Source organism: Schistocerca americana, chromosome X, assembly GCF_021461395.2.
Source record: "Schistocerca americana isolate TAMUIC-IGC-003095 chromosome X, iqSchAmer2.1, whole genome shotgun sequence".
Lineage (NCBI taxonomy): Eukaryota > Metazoa > Arthropoda > Insecta > Orthoptera > Acrididae > Schistocerca > Schistocerca americana.
The window spans coordinates 118,141,681-118,163,466 of NC_060130.1; the positions used below are offsets into that span (position 1 = coordinate 118,141,681).

Sequence of the window (21,786 nt, forward strand, 5' to 3'; positions counted from 1 at the left end):
CTTGTTTGTCATTGACATCATCAGCAACAGCATCATCATAGCAAAAGTACTGTTTCTTTAATAATGAATAGCAACTATTTGATGAGTACAGTAATGATTATTCCCACTCCAGATTATAACAGAATTATGTTTTTCACTTTAACCAACTTCCCTAGGTTATTGATGAAACATTGTAAATTATTAAACAAGAAAACAAACATTGGAAACTCCAGGTAGGAATATGTAAGTGTGTTTTAATTGTGCCCGTTTGCAACTTGACACATCTTTACAATAAACAAGAAAACACATTTTTTTTAATTTTTTTATTTGACATGACCTGGATTGTGTACAAAAAATTTTAGAACATAAGCAATACGTGAGCAATAATTATTTTTTACATGCAGTCATAGTATTTACTAATCATGGACATTTGAAAACTACCACCCACAGTTAAACTGATGTAGTTGATTCATTTCAAGCTAATTATTAATTGTTAACAATATGTGAAGATATGTTATACTGTTGTTAACTCTCTCTCTCTTCCTTTTTTAACAGTCGGTGCTGGAAGAATTACCACAATGCTCTCAGTTTTTAAGAGATTGGCTGGTAAGTCAGAGAATGGGACACCAAATTGCCGACCCGGTCACCAAGCTATGTCACATAGCTTACAAAGGAAGTTTGCTAAAGGCGTGCAGTATAATAGTAAGCACTGACTTTTATCTTTGTTGTTTAAATATACAGAATATTTCCTCATCAGCTGTGTAATTTATTTATATCCATTTTAAAAAAGCATGGAAATACAATCTGGATATAAGATCAGAAGCTGTAACCTACTAACTGTGTAAAAGTATGTAATACTTATCTCTTTACCAGTTGCAAAAACTGAACTGGCTAAATCAGAATGAGAAGCCATGTAGAGTAGTAAGACAAATGATATTACGATTTTGTCAACACATTTGTGAGTTTAGCCTCGTCCTCACTACAGATGGGTCTCTCTCATCTTGGGGTCCGAGTTACCTGCACATTCTATTTACTCTTACCCAACATACCCCCTTTCCTCCTCCATGAAGGAACTATTAAAGCACTTGTATAAGGATTCAGGCACATAATGGCTCAGTGCAAATAAACATAAAGATCCCTAGTGCTATAGGGCAATGTGTGGTCTACAACTGAATATTACGTCTCTACAAATTTCTTTATTTGATGTGCTATTTGGAGCACATTATCACTTCAGATCCTCTAAAAGAGGTACACAGTGACGGGGCAGCAATTTCTTTTTTCTTTTTATTTTTGTTATGGGGAGAGGGGAGGGGGGAGAAGGCACACAAATCCCTGTCCAGCCATTCAGACATAGGTTGTCCACAGTTTTCCTAGATCACTTGTAGCATTTGCCAGGACTGTTCATTTGAGAGGGATGTAGCCAGAGTGTACCCTTGTCCTTCCTCACTTCAAGCTGGTACTTTGTATGTAATGGCCTTCTTGCCTATGGGACTTTAAATCGTAATCTTCCTTCCTTCCATTACTAGAAATGTTGAAAGTGGTTTACTGTGAAATCTGTGTTACACTTACCACAGTACCAATGCTTAGGTCTGTCATCTCCAAGAAAGAACAAACAACACTTGTTAGTTATTTGGGAGGACAAAGAGCATAAGATTTTTCAGTTGACAGTGGCAGTACTAATGTAACACATTGTTCTTATGTATCACATCATTAAAAATCTTATACTGCAAGCAACGAAAAATATTTTCATGTACTATCCCCTATGTATCAGCTGATAAATTATCTGTGAAGCATTCTCATTTAATATGTGGAGAAATTCAGATACCAAATCCACAGTGTTGTTGCCTTTGTACACTTTCACTTTGTTCATTGCCTGAGTGAACTTCAGATTCAAGTTTTGAATATTATGGTCCAGTCTGAGATGATTCCCCATGAATATGACCCCAATTTTTAAGTTCTTGGAACTGTTTGGGGAGAAGTTAAATGACTGTTTAATTGCTTTCTTTTGAAATCATCTCCTTCAGCGAATATCCTATTTGCTGGAAAATATTATAAACAAGCTTATGGAAGCTGTGATGCAAGGGGGTTTTCAAAAAGAAATGAGCCAGAAGTTTTAAAATGAAAACCATTGAAAGTGTTTGCATTGCCAGTGCCTAAAGGAGGAGGTCTGGTCCCTACAACAGCATTGAAGCTGCAAATTGTAGAGGGGCATGGGTGGACACCATGTGAAGACAGAATGAGCATGTGCATGCATCAACTGTCCACTGCACTCAGTAGTACTGAAAACATAAAAATGGAGACATCAAAAGAAGAGCAAAGAGATGTTGTGCAGTTCCTTACAGTGGGAGCACGGGGAATGGAAATTCGTTAATGAATGGCACAAGTGTATTGAGAGCACTGCATGTTCATTGCAGTTCTGTTGATTAATCCGATGTGTGGGGCAACAGCTGTCACTGTAAGCAGCTGGCCTTCAATAATAAGGGCATCCACCTGCTGGACAATGGTATCAGTAATGTGGGGTGGCATTCCACATCACTTGTCATCAGCTGATGACATCTGTCCTTCCTGGAATCTCTGATGCCACGTCTTGACTGTTGCAGTGGCCATACGCTTGTGCCACTCTTCAATGAATTTCCGTTTCCCTCACACCTTCCTCTGTAAAGAAATGTACTACCTCCATTTGCTCTTCTTTTGAAGCACCCATTTCTCTTTTTTTCAGCACGACTCATTGCAGTGCACAGTTGATGCGTGCATGTGCTCACTGTGGGCTTCAGCACTCTTACATGAAACACGCCTTCTTCTGTAGACAGTGGCATTCTGAGATCGTTGGTGGTTTTCAATTTACAGCCTCCGGCTCTTTTTGAGTGCATCATATAGATAGCTCCATCTCACAAGCTGGAGTGAAACTGTTCATGACAGAATACCTTCAGGTGTACCTGCATGTATGTGTGCATGCACATAATACTTTTTAAGAAAACTGCTCATTCTGACACTGGTTTAAGTAATTTTATTCCTCTGTTGATCACTTTTACAACCATGGTATTACAATGTAATAACAAAAAATATAATTAATATGTGCAGGCATTTACATAGTAACAAGTCTAGTGTGCCAAGTGTGGGGAGGGTAGTTGCCTGTGTCTTGTAGAAGGACTCATCCCAGAATTTGTCTGAAGTAATTTATGGAAATCATTAAAAACTTAAATCATTTTGGCTGGATGGGAATTAGAGCTCCATCCTCCCAAACAAAAGGCTAGTCTGTTAAAAGCAGTGCAATCTCATTTGTTTTATCCCTGGTGTACAGTACTGTTTTGTTTATACATTCTTGCAAATAAGTTATTTTATGATGTAAAAAACTAGATCTACACTGTTCATTACTTTCCCAACACTAATCACTGCTCACACTGTATACACACTATCAGCTGATGTTTTACCCATTTTAAGTACTCTTGTTTCAACACAATTTGATATGTGTGTTAAAGGTCTTTAAGTCATGTGGCAAAACAATCCTGTCATCATCATTGATGTAAAGGTATTATAATGCAATAATGCCCTTTGAAAATGTTACTGTGAATAAGAGGCAGACACACTTGTGTTGCAGCCATAAAGAATATAATTGCCAACAATATTATGAATGGGATGACAGTGTGTCGTCTTTATAGTGAGTAGCAATCTATCCTTTTCATAGTATTGCTGATATTCCAACCTAGGCTTTCCATTGTTTGAATATAATCATCAAGACTTTTTGGAACACCTGACCTCTGTTCATCCCAATATAAGATTTTGCATGGTGTTTAAAAATGTGAGTAGCTACCTTTTCTCACTGTGATTATCAAAAGATGTGTGTGGGTGTAGCACCCAGTGACATTTTCATCGATGCCAAGAACCTGCACTGTGCCTCACAAAGAAATTCCATGCTAAACACTGTGACCCATAGGGCTCACATACTGGTAACACTAGCTGACAAGGAGAACCTGATAATAGAATAAATGCGTATACACTGAAGAGCCAAAGAAACTGGAACACATGCCTAATATCATGTAGGGCCCCAGCAAACACACAGAAGTGTCGCAACATGATGTGGCATGGACTCTACTATAGCCTGAAGTAGTGCTGGAGAGAACTGACACTATGAATCCTGCAGGGCTCTCCATAAATCTGTAAGAGTATGAGGGGGTGGAGATCTCTTCTGAATGCTGAATAATGTTCATGCCTGGGGAGTTTGGTGGCCAGAGGAAGTGTTTAAACTCAGAAGAGTGTTCCTGGAGCCACTCTGTAGCAATTCTGGATGTGTGGGGTGTTGCATTGTCATGTTGGAATTGTCAGAATGTACAATGGACATGAATGGATGCAGGTGATCAGACAGGATGCTTACATATGTGTCACCTATCAGAGTTGTACCTAGGTATCAGGGGTCACATTTTACTCCAACTGCACATGCCCCACACCATTACAGAGCCACCACTAGCTTGAACAATTCCCTGCTCACATGCAAGGTCGATGGATTCATAAGGTTGTCTCCATACCTGTGCACATCCAGCCTCTCGATACAATTTGAAACGAGACTTGTCTGACCAGGCAACATGTTTACAGTCATCAACAGTTCAATGTCGGTGTTGATGGGCACAGGTGAGGCATAAAGCTTTGTGTCGTGCAGTCATCAAGGGTATGCGAGTGGGCCTTCTGCTCCAAAAGACCATATCAATGATGTTTTGTTGAATGGTTCACACGCTGACACTTGTTGATGGTCAAGCATTGAAATGTGCAGCAATTTTTGGAAGGGTTGCACTTCTGTCATGTTGAATGATTATCTTCAGTCGTCATTGGTCCTGTTCTTGCAGGATCTTTTTCTGACCACAGCGATGACGGAGATTTGATGATTTACTGGATTCCTGATATTCATGGTGCACTCATTAAATGGTCATAAGGGAAAATTCCCACTTCATCTCTACATTGGAGATGCTGTGTCTGGAGATGCTGTGTCTCCTAGCTTGTGCGCCAACTCACTTAAATCTTGATAACCTGCCATTGTAGCAGGAGTAAATGATCTATCAACTGCGCCAGACACTAGGGGTGTTACATAGGTGTATTTGAATACACATGCCCATACCAGTTTCTTTGGCACTTCAGTGTATAAGTGTTGTAGAAGATTTTATTGACAGTGAGTTACAAATTGTGATAGAGCAGCACAATAAGATAATAGAAAAGTTCAAGAAGGAGCAACATTTACCACAGGAGAATAATACCACATCGTGTGTCTAATTTTTTTTATAAAGTGGTAAATCTCACTGACGTAGTTTTTGAACCACATGAAATCAATAGTCTCAGCAAAAGTCTGAACTTTTATGTTAAGTATAGACCACATGACAAATGTATTAAGTGTTTAGTTGCTCATACAAAAATAGCTGTAAATCAGTTAGTAGGTTCAGCAACATACAAAAACTCAATGACAAATAAAGTAGTACAGGTTTTTGATAAATATTTGTGCAACAGTACAAGAGGGGAGGAACAAGTGAATAATAGAGATGTAGTACAAATACATGCCATTAAAAATATATACCCTAAAAAATACTTCTGGTCTCCCAGAGTCAGATAAGGAATTACAGATACTTAATAACACACACCTTTTTTCATTAGATATCACTAACTTATACACCAACGTCCTAATCGATGATACCATTGAACTGATCAGAAAAAATTGAATTGCAATAGAAGTCTACATATTCCAGTAATTGTGGAGGTAATAGATGGGTTAAAACTTGTGTTGCCACACAATTACGTTACTTTAATGATGGTTTCTATAACAACCTCAAGAGTTAACAATGGGATGTTATTTAGCCAAAGTGTTAGCCAATATCTTCATCAATCACATTGAAAATAAGATCCTAAACAACAAATAAGATGTCACAGACAGGATTATTATCTATAAAGGATATGTAGATGACATCATTATACTAGCCAATGGTAATGATGTAGAAGTCAGTGAAATCTACAATGTGTTTAATAATGCCCATCCAAATTTAAAATTCACTACAGAAAGAGAAAAAGATAATAAAATTAACTTCCTGTATCTAGAGATATCAAAAGCAGATAACAAACTAGCCTTTAAGATATACAGAAGCAATTTACCACAGATATTACCAGTCATGAAACATCCTGCCATGCCATGAGATATAAGCATACATATTTCCGTAGCATGATTGACAGGTTGCTAAGAACCCCCATGTCTGCTGTAAACTTTAACAATGAAATAAATACACTGAAATTGGTAGCTGCAAGTAACGGATACCAAGAACTACTAGTTGACAATATCTTACAGAAAAAGGAAAAAGCTGAAAGATATAGAGCAAATCAGAAAATTACCCTAACTGAAGACAAAAGTATTTAAAAAATCCAGGTACATAAGTTTTCCGTATGTAGGTAGTATCCCAGACAAAATAAGCAGTGTATTTTTCAGAAGGAATGTGATGTTGGCTTTCCAAGCTTATAACATCATTTCAGCAATACTGCAAAAGAACTTAGGTGCAAAAAGTCGGTATATGACAGACCAGGTGTCTAGAAAATTAACTGTCGACAATGTGAAAAGTCTTACTTAGACCGAACTGGGAGGAAACTAAAGACAAGGTTTCCTGAACACACACAACAGTCTAACACTTTGGCTCTAGGCTTCCATCTTAAAGCTTGTAACCACACAATAGGTATCACTGATGAGAATATGAAAATACTACATCAGGCAAAAAAGGGGGTTAAGTATGAACCTTCTGAAAGAAATTGAAATCTTTCGTAACTCTAAGAAACGTCCAAATGATGTTCTAAATGAACAAAAAGATTTGAAAAATAAGGGTTTCTTAGAGAATTTTTTTGGTGTCTTTCACTTACCTGATTCTAATCCAGAACTTGTCTCTTTGAATTCTACCACTACTCCTCCCTCTCACCCCCCCCCCCTCCCCCAAATCCCCTTAGGCTTGTCTCCATGATAAACTTTATAGCTTAGTTTTGTAATATGAAAATATTGCCTGACGTACATGTAACCCGTTTTATGTAGCATTTTAATGTCAACATATGTTGCTAATGAAATTTTTTCTAATACCTCCTGTGCTGTTTCTTGATTACACAAGTGCAGTACAGCTAGATTGTATTATGGTTTCTCATCCACATCCTGTGTATTACTGATGTTCATCATAAACATATAAAATGTTTGTAACTTCTCGCCTGTTGTTTTACATTGAGTATGTTAAACACTCAGTAATTCTGTGTTTAACTTTTATTGTATTTGACATGAACTTCTGGTCAATAAGTTGCCTTTGCCTGAAGTATGTTCTTACTCCAAGTGCTGTTATGTATATAACCATCATTTATTTATTTATTTATTTATTTACACGTCAAGTTTCGTAGGACCAAATTGAGGAGCAAATCTCCAAGGTCATGGAACGTATCAGTACATGAAATTACAATATAAAAGTAATAACTGATAAAAATGAAATGTTTATGAACCCGAAAAAAGTCAAGCCATAGGTTTAGGAAACGCAGTCAACAATACAACAAGAATCAGCTTAATTTTTCAAGGAACTCCTCAACAGAATATGAGGAGGAAACTCTTCAGTTTCAATTTGAAAGCGTGTGAATTACTGCTAAGATTTTTGAATTCTTGTGGTAGCTTGTTGAAAATGGATGCAGCAGTATACTGCACACCTTTCTGCACAAGAGTTAAGAAAGTCTGATCCAAATGCAGGTTTGATTTCTGCCGAGTATTAGATGAGTGAAAGCTGCTTATTCTTGCGAATAAGCTAGTAGTGTTTACAAGAAATGATAGTAAGTGGTGTTTTTTTTTAGAGGTCAATGTCAAAATACCAGATTCGTCGTGAACAGAGGTCGACAAGAGGTTCCTGAACTTACACCACTTATTGCCCGAGCCGCCCGTTTCTGAGCCAAAAATATCCTTTCAGAATGGGAAGAGTTACCCCAAAATATAACACCATATGACATAAGCAAATGAAAATAACAAAGTAGACTAATTTTTGCGTTGAATGATCACTCGCTTCAGATACCGCTCGAATAGTAAAAATGGTGGCATTAAATCTTTGAACAAGATCCTCAATGTGGGCTTTCCCTGACAGTTTACTATCTATCTGAACACCTAGAAATGCTGACTGTTCATTTTCACTAATCATATGCCCATTCTGTGAAATTAAAACATTAGGCTTTGTTGAATTGTGTGTTAGAAACTGTAAAAACTGAGTCTTACTGTGATTTAACATTAGTTTATTTTCTACAAGCCATGAACTTGTGTCATGAACTGCACTGTTTGAAACTGAGCCAATGTTGCACACAACCTCCTTTACTACCAAGCTAGTGTCATCAGCAAACAGAAATATTTTAGAGTTACCCATAATACTAGTGGCCATATCATTTATATAAGTAAGGAACAGGAGTGGCCCCAACACTGATACATGGGGCACCGCCCATTTGACCATACCCCACTCAGACCCCACATCACAGCCAGTCTCAACACTGTGAATAATGACTTTTTGCTGTCTGTCTTTGCTAAAGTTAGAGGTGAACCAATTGTGAGCTACTCTCCGTATTCCATATTCCATATATATCGTGTATTGATATATTAGATAATTCACCTGTAGCCTGATGTCTAAGTTCCATTTAATTTTTTCAAGTCTTTACATATGCAAGTACGTGGAATTGTGTTTTATCCATCTCATGATGTACATTTGTAATCCGTCATCACTATCACTATTATATAACTTGTGTTGTCAATATTCCCTAAAGCCAAATTTGGGCACATGGTTTGTTATGCTGTGGCTACGTATGCCCCTCCTCTTCTGTATGATACTACCATTACCAACATACTAGGCTCCTAATTAAGCACTGTAATGAAACAGGCTGAGTGACATTTCAACCCATCTCTGAACACTATTGTAGCTTGTTTCAATTTTACAGAAGCGATTTCCAATATGTTTATGATATAACTCATGTTTTTTTATGTACATTTCATTAAGTGTATGCAGTGAATATGATACTGTGTAACATTAGGGTTCTATAGTGTTTTCTACCTTTTATTCTAACATCGATGTTTGTAGATAGTAACTTCGTTTTCTGTCTACATACGAAACTGTACCAAAGATGTTCACTAAAGAGAGTCCCGTCCTCTATATTAACACGTTACTGGTCATCGAGATATTTTTACAGCATACAACGAAAATACTTTTTAACGATCTTTGACCAACTCCTCAATATTTTGTACAATGTAATACTTATAGTACTGATCTTCTCTTTAGTTCTGCTCTATGTACCCTTAATAATAGTATGTCTGCTTCTAAAACTCTCGTGTCGTATATTGATATTCGTGACATGCTCTACAAATTATTTAAGTAAGGACAATGTAATGTGGTGACTTAAACCGTTTTAACCCTGTTAGTATTCATGTATATTTTGCACTTCTTTGAAAGAGAACTGTTACCATTTCCTGTATACCACATATAATTATTTGTATCTTTGGACAGTATCCGTGAAGATGGTCCATGACTAAAACTGGTTGATATTTGGGTTTAAAATTAAAAAAGCTGATGCTCATACATACATTTTATACACACTAAAAATAGATTTTGCTAAAGCAGAACTAACAGCATTTTGGTGCATTAAGAATACTGATTACATCCATTACAATTTTGTAGATGTGAAAGTGGATTTGCAACTGTGGTAACACTGAAAACAAAAGCAAAGAATCAGTTGAACTATAAACACAATTTATGATGCAAATTACCTTAGAGTTAACAAAATGTAAAATGATTGTTATAAATTAGCAGTACTAACTGTCTCATTGATTTTCATTCTTTTTTTTCTTTAACAAAACACCTACAGAAACATGACAGATTTATTTGTTGGACTGTTAGGGAAATATTATGTATTTTCCTGTAATTTTAAAAATAGGATTGTTCATTTTCTTTTGTCGACTGCAATGTTTAGTTTGACATTCATATTAAGACTATTGGCTCATGCATGATGTGGTGTTTCCTACGTGCTGTGTGTGTAAAGTCTCAGTTACATTTTGTTAATTCTTGACATTCATTTCTCAGATACGTGTAAATCTTTGTGTAATCTTGCACAGGAGATGACACAGTAAATAACTAATATTCTAGCTGTATCAGTGTTTGAGAGTCAGTGCCATGATTAAATCACTGATATGTGATAAATATACAGTATTTACTTGAATCTAAGCCGCACCTGAAAAATGAGACTCGAAATGAAGGAAAAAAATTTTCCGGAATCTAAGCCGCACCTGAAATTTGAGACTCAAAATTCAAGGGGAGAGAAAAGTTTTAGGCCGCACCTCCAAATCAAAACAAAGTTGGTCCATTGTAATATGAGACACAATTTAAGTCGAATGAATGACGATACAGCTACAGTAGCTTGGTTCGAGTCGTAAGCTTAGCAGTTAAGCTTTACCAGGTAGACATTGCTATGCGTCAGGTGCTCTGTCTGTATTTATAAGGGTACTCTTCCTTTTTCGCGTACTTCGTCTGTTTTGAATTGATTGCTTATTTTTCTTTCATCTGATAAGTGCCGTTCTCTTTGTTATAGGTGTTTATGTCACTCTAAGCTGAAAATGCATTACTGTACTGTGTCATGCATTGTTCATTGCATTCTGATAATGAGTGTTTACGACCTGTCGCCACTCGCAGCATGGCTTGCTTTAGTGCACGCTACCGCTGCTTTAAAAAAAAGAGAGAGAGAGAGAGAGAGAGAGAGAGAGAGAGAGAGAGGAATCATCTCATTAGTGAAACAATGGCAAGAGACTGCTATTTGTTGTTACTTACACTGCTGCTTTCTTTGATAATGATCAACAAGAACCAAATAATAGACAGCGTATGATAGAAGATGTTCTGAACGAGAGTTTAGCGAAAATTTATCTCCATTTGAAAATCTTTGGAGACACCTCTTTAGTACATTACATTCTGCACAGAAATTAGAGTCGTCTTAGATTTAAAAATCTAGTCAATTGCCGTGCTTCATTTCTGACTGTATCACTATTAGGCATAAGAATAATACGAATATAAACATGACATGATATGTATATTCTTCCGCGTTTGCTGTTAGTCTCACTCTAGTTTCGTAGTTTAATAGGCAGACAGGATTTAAATGAGTTAGCAGCAAACACAAAAGAATACATGGCAAAATGTTTATATGCGTATTATTCTTATGGTGAAGAGAATACTGCATGCGATTCACAATTCATAAAAGTTCCTATAAGGAAACATCTCTTCTCACAGGTAGGAAAAAATTCAGAACGTAGAGTTGGCCATATTGACAAACATCCCAAACAGTCTTGCTAGTCGGATTTTCGTAGTACATTGAAATGCTGCTACATTCGAAGATGGACAATACGGAATTTGTATTTACTTCATTGGATAATGTAGGAAATGCAGTGGTCAAAACTCGAGGCGGAGAAAAAAAGCTCATCTTCCACCTTTTTTTTTTTTTTTTTTTTACTGATGCAGAGGGTTTGGCGCCAGTATTTATCTTTGTGCCTGCAAAGCATGCCTGTATAGCGCTACATATATTCGACGGCAGAAGTTAGTTGTGATGGCACCTACCAACATTTTTCAGAACTTCCGCTTACTTTGCACTCGATTCTAAGCTGCAGGCGGTTTTTTGGATTACAAAAACCGGAAAAAAAGTGCGGCTTAGATTCGAGTAAATACGGTAGTCACTTCTAGCTATTGAGAAGATTTAAAAAGAGTTTTATTTCCTTTTTTAAGTTTCAGTATCGTTCGAAACAATGCTGGCTACAGATATTACAAGAATGCAAGAATCAACAATTTAATGAGACAAGTGAACTGTGTCTTCACTATGCAGTGTAAATTTGCTAGTTAATATTATTGGAAACTTTCATTTAATAAAGTTGCTGCCTATAATTGTCCACACAACTGTTTCATATTAATTATTTCTTCTTTTCAACTAAATCACTTCCATTAAGACTTGAAAAATTAGCTATCTGTCCATTTATTTTCACAGGTTGTCACAGGTCATAGCTTTGTCAAATAAAATCCTACATTTTCCTGTTTTTTAAATATATTTTCATAGATCAGAACTTTTCCAGTACTATAACAGAGTTACCCACAAGCACACAAGGAACAAGAACAGGGAGAGAGAGAGACAAAGGGTTACATCACTATTTATAAGAAAAGGAAAACAAAAAAGTCAGTTCTTTAGCTTGCATAGCCTCTAGGTTCTCCGGAATCAAATTATTACAATATTAATAATATGTATTAAATATTTGTTAAAATATATGAACTAATTATTTTTATTGTTAACACTTTGCCATCCGGTGACACCACAGTGGTGTCGTGTGCATAGTGTCGCTTAATGGCCGGCAACACTACAGTGGTGTCGTGAACATAGTATTGCACAGTGGCTGGTGACAGCACATTAGTATCTTTTTCATTGTGTTGGTGTTTTGTTCAGGTATCAATAAGTTACACATGTCAACAAGTTCTTAGGTTTTGTAAGTGGTTAGCACACTGGATTCGCATTCGGGAGGATGATGATTCAATCTCGTCTCCAGCCATCCTGATTTAGGTTTTCCGTGATTTCCCTAAATCGTTTCAGGCAAATGCCTGGATGGTTTCTTTGAAAGGGCACGGCCGATTTCCTTCCCCATCCTCCCCTAACCCGAGCTTGCGCTCCGTCTCTAATGACCTCGTTGTCGACGGGACGTTAAACAACACTAACCTAACCTAACCCTTTTGTAAGTACTTGTGCACTTTCATCATTGCAGACTAGAGAGACGATACAATTATTTACGATGAATGCGTGAACGTCTTGTCTTATGTTCCGGATGACTTGGCTGATTGGGAAGAAGACATTGGATATCAAAATAATGAAAGTGAAGCAGAATCGTCAGAAGATAGTGAAATACGAGCAAGAAGAATTCGGCAAATGCTATGGTTTCCAACTGATTCAGATGAATCAGACGAAGAAGACAGACTATAATTTACTGAGGACCAATAATAAATTTGGAGGATCTCTGAGTCCACACATATTTCCCAAAGATACACAGAGTGTCGTGGATATTGTAGAATTATATATTGGGTTTGATCTGTTTGAATATATTAGCAATGAAACCAACAAGTATTACAGTCAAAATTACAATAGAAGGAGACTGAATTAAAAAAAAAGTGCCAAATTTGTCAACGTTATGGGACCTGAATTTAGAAAATGGTTTGGGCTTGCTATCCTTATGGGAACTGTAAAAAAAAGCAAGGCTCCGATGATTATTGGTCAACAAATCTGTTGATAGACACACCGATATTTCGCAAAAAGATGTCCCGCAACCGATTCAGACAAATATTATCAATTTTACATTTTTCAGACAACAACAATAAACCGGATAATGCCGATTGGCTTTTGAAAGTGCAATGCGTAATGGATTATTTGTCCAAAATGTTTAAAGAAATGTTTAATCTAAGTCAAAACATCTGAATTGATGAACGAATGATACTGTAACATGGAAAGTTAAATTTTAAAGTTTACAATCTGTAGAAAATTACGGAATATTGCATACTCATTAGGATGCTGTGTGATTCGAGTACGGGATACATTTCCTCATTCAAGATATATTCCGGTCCTTGACAACCTTTAGCAAAAACAGTGATGGAACTATTGACACCTTCTTATGGAAAGTGGCATCACCTCTACATGGATAATTATTATAACAGTGTAGGAATTGCAGAGAAGTTACTTGAAAAGAAAATTCGAGTTTGTGGAACGATACGACAAAATAGAGGATTTCTGGAAAAATTAAAGCGCACTAAAGTCAATGTGTTTGAAGCTTGTCATCAACGTAAAGGTGACAAGCAGCCGGCGACAATCCAAGTAATCCAAATTAGCGTTGCCGGCGCCAAGCAAATAAATTTGTACGAAACGTGCGGACGGCAAAGTGTTAAAATGTTATGACTTAGGGCCGTGTAAGAGTGGTTACAAAGATCTGAATTTAACGTCCCATTGACTTTGACGCATATGTCAGTCATTCATGGTAATGTTCTCAGAAAGGTTGGGAACCATTGTGCTACATCATTCGAGGTGGGGTGCGTGATAATGAGGTATGAGAGGAAGCTGGGTGACAAACATCCTCAACTGAAGTCCAACTTCTAGCACATGATTTTTTACGGTCCTAGTAACACTTGAGATGTGATCTTGTCCTTGTCCAAATATATGTTACGATTACTGTAAAATGAGCAGTGGCTGATTATTTGATGTAATAGTCTGGGTGTGGATCTGCATGATACTGCTGTCTGAAACCAGGATGATATGCCTGCACGGCTTTCTTGAAACATGGTTCCAACATTCATACATCGCTAACACTTCCTGTCCAGTGTGCTGGGCAATTCTTTTGGAGGATCAGCCAGCTGTATAGACCCCAAATAGGAACGTGGTGGAACTCAGTTAGTTGCGTAAACAGCGTTTGGTGACACTACTCTACCATGTTTGTAATGTTTATTATACCTGTACAGACCAAATTCAGCAATGCAAACACAAATGTTGTGGGTTCAGGTTTTTCATGCTCAGTACTTGCTTCCTGTTCTTTCCACACAGTACTTTGATTCATTACCTGTACATCTACATCTGCATGATTACTCTGCAAGTCACTCTTAAGTACTTGGCAGTATGTTCATAGGACCACTTACAGACTCTTTCTTAACTGTTCTACATCTACATCTACATTTATACTCCGCAAGCCACCTAATGGTGTGTGGCGGAGGGCAATTTACGTGCCACTGTCATTACCTCCCTTTTCTGTTCCAGTCGCGTATGGTTGGCGGGAAGAACGTGCGCTCGAATCTCTGTAATTTTACATTAGTGGTCTCCTCGGGAGGTATAAGTAGGGGGAAGCAATATATTCAATACCTCATCCAGAAATGCACCCTCTCGAAACCTGGCGAGCAAGCTACACCGCGATGCAGAGCGCCTCTCTTGCAGAGTCTTCCACTTGAGTTTGCTAAACATCTCCGTAACGCTATCACGCTTACCAAATAACCCTGTGACGAAACGAGCCGCTCTTCTTTGGGTCTTCTCTATCTCCTCCGTCAACCCGATCTGGTACGGATCCCACACTGATGAGCAATACTCAAGTATAGGTCGAACGAGTGTTTTGTAAGCCGCCACCTTTGTTGATGGACTACATTTTCTAAGGACTGTCCCAATGAATCTCAACCTGGTACCCGCCTTACCAACAATTAATTTTATGTGATCATTCCACTTCAAATCGTTCCGCACGCATACTCCCAGATATTTTACAGAAGTAACTGCTACCAGTGTTTGTTCCACTATCATATAATCATACAATAAAGGATCCTTCTTTCTATGTATTCACAATACATTACATTTGTCTATGTTAAGGGTCAGTTGCCACTCCCTGCACCAAGTGCCTATCCGCTGCAGATCTTCCTGCATTTCGCTACAATTTTCTAATGCTGCAATTTCTCTGTATACTACAGCATCATCCACGAAAAGCCGCATGGAACTTCCGACACTATCTACTAGGTCATTTATATATATTTTGAAAAGCAATGGTCTTATAACACTCCCCTGTGGCACGCCAGAGCTTACCTTAACGTCTGTAGACGTCTCTCCATTGATAACAACATGCTGTATTCTGTTAGCTAAAAACTCTTCCATTCTTGAATAGCATGTAGGAAGAATGAACATGTAAATCTTTCCGTGCAAGCTCTGATTTCTCTTATTGTATCATGATAGTCATGTCTCCCTATGTAGGTGGGAGTCAACAAAATATTTTCACTTTTGGAGAAGAAAACTGGAGATTGAAATTTTATGAAAAGATCTCACCACAGTGAAAAATGCTTTTGTTTTAATATTGCCATCCCCAACTTGCTTACTATATCTGCCTGTTATTGCTCCATACTAATATGGTATTTCAACATCATGTTTTAATATCTTCATGAGAGATTTTTGTATTAATCACCACCACCACCACCAAGACTGTTATCAGCTTGAATGGTAGTGATAAAATGGGATTGAGATATTTCTGATGAGTTTCATTTATGCCCATGCTTCTTCACTCTTTCTATCATGATTTACAGTTTCAGTGTACATCAGGTTTGATGCTTTAGTGAACGATATGAAGTAACAAAAGATTATTCATCTTTAAGAAACCCCTTTGTGAATGAAAGTGATACAGCTCATAAAAAAGGATTTTTGACATGTGGCTTATGACATATTTGAATAATTTAAGTATGTGCTTCTGTAATGTCCAAGAGTGACTGTTGATTAATAACAGCTTTTCAGTGTTTAACCAACATGAGTTGTGAATAAAAACTTCGTATTTAATCAGCACAGCTGCCTTTATTCATAGGTGATAGAAACTGGTTGCCATGGACAATAATCATCTTCATTGTATAGGTAGAGGTTAACGTCATTATGTTTCCTCGACATTTTTATGTAAACATAAATAAGTTACTGAGAAACCATTGTGAAAATAAGATAAAAATATAGTTTTTTCATAGATATTCCTTGTAAATTATATTTATCTTGATTAATTTTCCACTGGTATAACAAAGTTTGTGTTTGTATGCTGCAAACAAAATGAGCAGAATTTGTAATCTGTTAAGTTCAAGCATTTCTATGTTGTGCAGTGGTATAATTAGACAGAGTTTTGGTACAATTACATACAATAAACTGTGGATAAAGTAATGAAATCTGTGAAAGTAAGTTAGGCCTGTTAAGAAAGTAAGTGTACTAGACTTTTACATTTCTCTAGGAAAGGTGTAGTAGAAAAAAAATTGTAGTATATTGTTGATACACTTGTTGACTATTTTTCCACATAATTGCCAGCCTGTGCAGTGCACGTGGTGAGCCGTTGCGAAGTTTCTTTATACCCTCCCTGAAGAACTCTCCCGCTATCTTCTTCCTCCACTTCAGAACCTCTTTGAGGACTTACTTGTCACTTGAAATTTAATTCCATTCATGCGTGCCTTTAGAGAGGTGAAAAGATGGTGATCTGAAGGTGCCAAGTCAGTAGAATACTGGGGATGGTTCAAAATATCCCAACCATGTGAGTCCAAGAGTGCCTTGGTGGCTAAGGTTGTGTGAGGGCAGGCATTGTTGTGCAACAAGCACACTTCTTTTATCAGCATTCCCCTCCTTGTGTGTTGAATACTCCTTTTGAGTTTTTGTTAGGGTCTCACAATATAGTTGTGCATTGATGATCTTGCCCTGAGTCATAAATTTGAACAAAATGGTTTCTTTTTGGTCCCAAAACACTGAGGGCATGATTTTTTTTGCCCATAATTGTGGTTTTGAATTTTTTAACATACGGGGAATTGGTGCGACACCACTGTTACGGCTGTCTTTTTCTCTCAGGCATGTAATGAGCCACCCACATTACATCCCCAGTCACAATAGAGCTCAGGAAATCCTCACCTTCTATTTCCAGTCACTCAAGAAACTTGCTGGCACTATTATGACCCGATTTTTCTTATGCTGCTCTGTCAGCTGTTTTGGGACCCATCTTGCACACAGTTTCTGGTATCCCAGTATTTTTGTCGAGTGTCTTGTCTAAGAGAGTTACAGTGAGTTGTGGAAACATCACAGAAATTTCATCCAAAGTAAACTGGCAGTCTTCCGAACAGTTACCTCAATTTTTTGCACCAACTCATCAGTCAGAGTGGAAGGTCTTCCACTCCTCTGTCCTCCACGAACACGGCTTGCACTTCGCAGTATTTCTTACCAATGTCTTTCACACAAGTGGACACTACAACGTGAGTTTATGTACTACTGTTTGTGTCCGTGCAATGCTCGCTCCAGTCCCCCCTCCCCCTTCCCCTCCACCACCAAGTGTTGTGAGCCCTCGAAAAAATGTAAAACCACAGCTTGTTACAGTCACGGTACACTTACTTTCTCGACATGCCTCGCACCTTCAGTCTGCAAGACTTTGGTATAAGGGGCGGTCAAAAAGTTTTTATGTGAGGGCATTGTTGCAGTGTATTTGCAACACAGTGTAACTCCAATGTGGGTATAAAAGTACCGACATGTAGGGAAGGGATTAGTGTGGTACTCGTGTCCATACAGGACCAACATGCTATTGTTATTTTCCTGGATGCCAAAGGACAAATGCTCATAGATGTCCATCAGAGAATAAACCGTGTGTAGGGGGCAGCATGTCTGTTGAAAACCAGCATTGTGGAATGATGTGCCAAGTTCCATACTGGTCGCAATTCGACACGAGACGATCTGCGAGGCCAGCCTCATCCGTTACAGACTTGAGCATCTGCCCTAAAGTCCTGCTCTCTCCCCATGTGATTAACACACCTTCTGTCCTTTAAAAAAAGGCCTCGAAGGGTCAGTGATTCCTGTCGAAATGGGGATGTGCGGCAGGCGGTTACAGACTTCCTCACTCAGCGAGACTTGGTGTTTTACCAAACAAGTATCTTCAATCTGATATGTAAATGGGATGATTGCCTCAGTGCTCATGGCAATTTTGCCAGATTGGCTGACAGATTCTGGACTGTATGGCCTTCGAACTGAAACTTTTTCGTTGCCCCCTTATAGGTTGCATTCACTAATACTTGTAATCTGAAAATCCTCATTGTGCTTATAGTTTTTCTACTTAATTAATGCAAATCAAGTAGCACCATCCTGCATATATTGAAGGTCTCAGCTACTGCAAGACAGAGTTTCCAAGGAGGCCTTTAAACTGCTGCCTTTACTTGGTCGGATAGGGAGCTAGCTCAAACTCTGTGGATTGTTGAAGTCTTTAACTCCACATCCTGTGGCATAGTTAGTAGACAGTGTTTCTTGAAGTTGTTGTGTCATTATTCACTCAGTGATTATGCTTTCACTGTCTCATCATACTTCTGTTTAGTACCTCCTTTTTTAATTTTTTAAAATTCACTGATATGTCAAATATGGGGTGGTTATAATTAAAGTGCAGCTACTCATGGAGATCCTTTGTGGGCTGTAATTAGGGTATGGTATTGAAACTTAGTAGATATTCTAATGCGTTAATGTGGCACTGATATACACTGGAAAAAAAAAATTTCCAATTGTGGCAACCAGGTGCAAATCTAGTGCTGTATACTGTTTGTTTGATGGTACGATGTCCACATTGTCATTTGACAAGCCGTAATATGAGCGAACAGTACGGCTATCGAGAAGAGAGTCCTTGCACTTTTAGTGAAACTGTTTCTTGCAAATGGCAGCAATTACAATGCTGCATTGAGAGAATATGACCAACTGAAAGGTCTGAGGAGACACCTGATGTCATTAAATTGTTTAAAGATGTTAATGAAATTTGAAAACAAGGGGGGAGCTTGGTGTGGCACCTGGAAGAGGAAAGTGTCCTATCCCGGTGGAAGTTAGTGACAGTATTACACTAGTACTCATACGAGATCCACACGTTGCAGCAACTGAAACCTCATGATCCACAGCAAAGTTCTGAATTTGCTCTTCGGTTTCTGGCATGGATCAAAGTTGATGATGTGGGCAGGCAATATTCTGTGAAGTGATTAAACACATTTTATACTATAGGATGAGATGAGTACACACACAGCTGAATTTGGGGCACTGTTAAACTGTGTGTTGTGCACGAAGAGACACTGCATTTACCGTATCTTAACTAGGTAGTGTGGATTCACAAGCACCTTTATACCTTTATTCTTGGTCCATTCTTATTTGAAGATAATTCACCCAGAGGGCCTGTCAGGTGTACTGTGACTATTCTGTTGACCTCATGCCCAGTGGTAAGGAGAGGTGGGCTACAGTGTGGTGTGGCAACTGCCATAATAGGAAAGCTGGACAGGAGCAGAAATGATTAGTGAATAAGTTAACACAGTAAACAGAAAAGTTGCTTAACTTGTATTTCTCCATGTGTACAAAGATTCATTATACAAATAATGCAGCAAGAAACAGAGTGCAGCTATCACAATGTCAACAAGGGTGAGGCCCTCTGAACTAAGCATAAATGAAGGTTTCAGAACTGTGACTAGGCGGCATCTGCATAGCATCATATAGCGAAGAGGCACCAAATGTGAGTAGGTTGTCAGGCTGCCACTGGCCATCCTATATTGCGATGGCAGAGGACACTCGTAGTCTGGAGCTACTGGAGTCGTGGCTCAGTGGGCGTGCACTGTTGGGTCTGTTAGATCCTGCACAACTGCTGTCAGCATCTGATGGAAACTTGCAATTCCATTGTCAACTTAAAGACGCCAGTAGGGTGGTATCAATACATGATACCACAGTGATATCTGCACGTTATTGAGACCACCTCATAGAGCATGTGATTCTGGCTTTGGAAGAGTGCAACTGTGTGGAAACCAGTGCTTTCATGCAAGATGGGGCAACAGCTCACATTGCTCATCCAGAGAAAGATCTGCTTAATGCAGCCATGCACGAACATGTTATCTCCACGGGTTTTCCAGATGCAAGCCTGCAGAATCATCTGATCTGAATCCATGTGACTTTTGGCTCTGGAGATATATAAAAGAATGCATTTATGTGACACATATTCATTCTCTACCTCATCTGAGGGCATCTGATTCCACCAGAACTGCTGTGAGCAACTGTTTATCACACCATTTTATGGATGCAGCATCTCATTGACATCTCTGGTGCTCATATCAAACAAATTGTGTAAGCAGTGTTTAATAATATCATCATCATCATCATCATCAACATTACACCTTTCTCACTTTTTTGACATTTTCTGCCTGTGCCCCATTCCTAATCTATAACATATGAAAACATTTCTGTATGTCGTTTTTGCATTCACAGTGCTAGATTTGCACCTGGTGACCAAAGTTGGAACTGATTTTTTCCAGCTAAATGTGATTAGCTGCTCTTTTGTTGTTATCACCCAGTATGAATGTGGCTTAAGGGGGTGTTCTCACTTGGAAAACAAATTATATATTAACTTGATTTGTTAGTGAATGTGAAAGAACTGTGAGGTGACTTCTCCTGGATGGGCACCACAACTTCAAAAAATTTAAAGAACATCATTTCTGCCAGGCTGTTCACCTAAATGAATACTTCATTAAGCACAAAAACTAACAGCCAGGTGAAAATGTCACTCTAGCATTGGGAGGTATTTTATGCTAAATGAGGAACTAACACTTTCAACAGTTTAATTCATGCCGTATATTTCATGTCACTTTCTTGCTAATGTTGCAGTGAAAATCATAATCAAGGGTGACAGAAATGTTGGCAAAACATGCCTTTTCAAACGACTTCAAGGCCTTAAATTTGTTGAGGAATATATCCCTACAGAAGAAATTCAGGTAAGGTTGCTTTTAATATGTTCATCTATCTGTTAATATTTCTGTCTCGAAAGTAATGACTACTATTTAGCATCTTTTATTTCATGATGAGCTGTTTGCTGAATCTTGAAAGTATCTGAGAAATATGAATAATGCTGGTCCTTCTGTTTCTCGTGGCAGATTTCATGATAAAATAATGCATGGGTGTACTGCTGGTTGTTGATGTTCAAAAGGAAGAATACTTCAGTGCCTGATCTTATCACCTTCATCAGGTGTTGATAGATTTACCATCTCAAAGCTCTGGGGGCACTTATATCCTCAACCCACATGTCCTCCCTGGTAATATCTTAACAGTCCACGCTCAAAGTTGTGGCAGCATGTTGACTGCCATAGCACTCAGAGCTCTGTCTGTGGTTTACTCCCTGCAGCATGTGTTGGTTTAGTGGCAACAACATTTAAATTAATCCCAAGAGTCAATTTTGTATTCTTGTTCAAAGTCTTATTCTTTAACTTAATTAAAGTAAATACA

The 21,786-nt window shown here is 38.1% G+C and overlaps 1 protein-coding gene across 4 annotated transcripts in view; it reads left to right on the forward strand.

Moving 5' to 3' along the window:
• The window catches only part of LOC124555162 (rab-like protein 6), a 194,564-nt gene that overhangs the window by 39,112 nt on the left and 133,666 nt on the right, over positions 1–21,786 (forward strand). For all 4 annotated transcript variants that reach the window (XR_006968521.1, XR_006968522.1, XR_006968523.1 and 1 more), the window contains exons 2-3: positions 535–681; positions 21,172–21,278. Coding sequence is in view for 1 of the 4 variants with exons in the window: in XM_047128983.1 (XP_046984939.1) it covers positions 558–681; positions 21,172–21,278 (231 nt within the window). In the remaining 3 variants the exon portion in view is untranslated. The remainder of the gene's footprint in view (positions 1–534; positions 682–21,171; positions 21,279–21,786) is intronic.